Source organism: Penaeus monodon, chromosome 9 (assembly GCF_015228065.2).
Source record: "Penaeus monodon isolate SGIC_2016 chromosome 9, NSTDA_Pmon_1, whole genome shotgun sequence".
NCBI lineage: Eukaryota > Metazoa > Arthropoda > Malacostraca > Decapoda > Penaeidae > Penaeus > Penaeus monodon.
Window position 1 is genome coordinate 26,173,417 of NC_051394.1, and position 2,500 is coordinate 26,175,916.

Sequence of the window (2,500 nt, forward strand, 5' to 3'; positions counted from 1 at the left end):
AAAAATTACAAGATTGGCGTCTCAGCGCTCTGAAAAGAAGAGAATAACAAGGAGAAAGATCTTCTCATTATATAATGTATGAGTATTATATGTTATATATTATATTATATATATATAATAATATATATATATATTACAGTCATAGATATGGGCTTACTTAGAGATATATGAACATTAATGTATATACGTATTTGTGTGTGTGTGCGTGTTTATGCATGTATACACATATAACTATATATATATATATATATAGTTATATATGTATACATGCATAAACACGCACACACACACAAATACGTATATACATTAATGTTCATATATCTCTAAGTAAGCCCATATCTATGACTGTATATATATATATATATATATATATATATATATATATATATATATATATATACACATATACATACATACATACATTCATATAAATGAGAAGATCTTTCCTTCCTTTGTTATTCTCTCTCTTTTCAGAGACGCTGAGACGCCCAATCTTGTTCAAGCATAATTTTTCACTCTAAACTTTGTCATGCGGCCGGCAACAGCTGTGGCAGGCCGCGAAAATAAAGATTTATTATAAGTTCTGGTGTTGCAGAAAACTCCCTATTGTCGAGATTGTGTGAAACGACCAGCTTAGACTTTGTGATATCATGTTAATACCCTTTCCTCAATCTGCGCAGCCGTCGTAATCAGCAAGAAGGATGGCGAGCGAGCGTGGATGGCAGCGCGAGCTCAAAACTCCTGGCGAGCGGTTGGCTTCCCTGCTTGGCTCGCCCAAGTTCTCGGACATCGAGCTCGTGTTCTCTAGCGACCACGGCTCCATCATGGTGAAGCCGGCTCTCTTGCTTTCAGTGAATGGATATAACTATGACCAATATCAATTGGAATGACGAAAGGAAGGAAGAATGATTGCTGATATGAAAAATCTTGAGGAGTTATAAAAATGATGCTAATCATAATGTAGATATGATAAAAAAAATTATTGATTAAGATATTAACGAATGTAACGATAGTTGTCACAGTAGTAACATCCATAAGAAAGTCATATCACTGAAAGGCAATATATATGCAGGAGAAGGCACTATCATATATCACTGAACAACACCAACAGTTTTTCAACGTTGATTCAATGTTCTTATGACCACAACAGCCTCCGCTCCGCAGGCGCACCGCGTGGTTCTGGCTATGAGTTCGCCGGTGTTCGAGGACTTGCTGTACGGGAGCCGCGCCGCCAGCAGGACGCTGCGGATCTACGAGGATCACCCGGAGGCCTTCGCCTGGATGCTGGGCTACATGTACTGCAACACCAAGAGTTTCCCCAGCCTTTCGCTGGCAATCGAGGTTAGCCGCTTGGCAGACAAGTACCAGATGGATACCCTGGCCGAACTTTGCTCTCAGGTAAGTAAATGTGCGATGGAAAGGTAAGTGTCATCTGCGCTTTTGTAAAATAGAAATCACTTCAGGCTTTAAAATGTAAAATAAAGAATTTAAGTTATTATTAATAATAATTTATACGCATACAGTGTTTTCTGGGCAGGCTAAGAAGAACGTGTGTAATAAATGCAACGAAAGAAAATATTGATACTTGCATTCCGTGACTTTATTCCAGAAAGTTACCTTAGTTTTGTATTCATATTTTGATATTTACCCTTAGTACATGGAGAATAATCTGAACGAAAAGAATCTTGCTGAAATTTACAATGCTGCCGTGAGCTTAAAGAACCCCAGCCTACTTCGGAGCTGCTCCCGGGTAAGTACATAATGAAAAATAAAGATAATTTCTACATCAACTGCAGTACTTTTACAATGATTCTCGCATCGAGAGCTTAGGCTTTCCATCCTTGTGAACTCAGTTTCAACTTGAATAACTTACAACCCATACGATGTCAGATGTTAATTGGATGAAGGTCAAAACTATATATGAATTAAGGGATTAAATCATATCTAACTGGAAATCAAGGAAGAATAGAACTCTGATACGACTAGGTTTACAGATCGTACGTGGTCGGACTTCAACGGTCCTTATGGAGCCGAACTTTGTCAGGCTAAGTCAGGACGCGCTGCTCCATCTTCTACAGACAACGCTTTACGTTAGCTCAGAAGTAAAGATCTTCCGTGCTGTGATTACTTGGTATGCTCTTTCAAAGCTGCTTTTATTGGGAGAGTTCAATGAACAAAGCTAACACATGATATCACACAGGGAATTCCATTTTGACCTTATAGAAGAGATAAAAAATAAAGTAAATCAATAAAACTGGTACTAAACCTATTACTCTGTGAGAATGCAGACTATTGGCATGGCAATGAGGTGGATGAATTATTTGATATATTTGTGTAGTCCTGTGAGTAGTGCTTCGATAATTTGAAATTACCCTTTTCTCTTAAAGGAGAAAAAAAAGATCCATATTGCCAAAGATAATATCGGAGTTCAAAATGGAATATCATGTGTGCATTGAAATGGTGTTACAGACAATATAATCAAATGAAGCTGGTGGCATTT

The 2,500-nt window shown here is 37.6% G+C and overlaps 1 protein-coding gene across 1 annotated transcript in view; it reads left to right on the top strand.

Annotated features, from left to right (window-relative positions):
* Positions 1-534: 534 nt before the first annotated feature.
* LOC119577075 (kelch-like protein 35) overlaps positions 535-2,500 on the top strand; it is a 3,170-nt gene continuing 1,204 nt past the window's right edge. The window contains exons 1-4 of the mRNA XM_037924753.1: positions 535-827; positions 1,165-1,398; positions 1,655-1,750; positions 1,995-2,131. Coding sequence (XP_037780681.1) covers positions 702-827; positions 1,165-1,398; positions 1,655-1,750; positions 1,995-2,131 — 593 coding nt within the window. The 5' untranslated portion in view covers positions 535-701. The remainder of the gene's footprint in view (positions 828-1,164; positions 1,399-1,654; positions 1,751-1,994; positions 2,132-2,500) is intronic.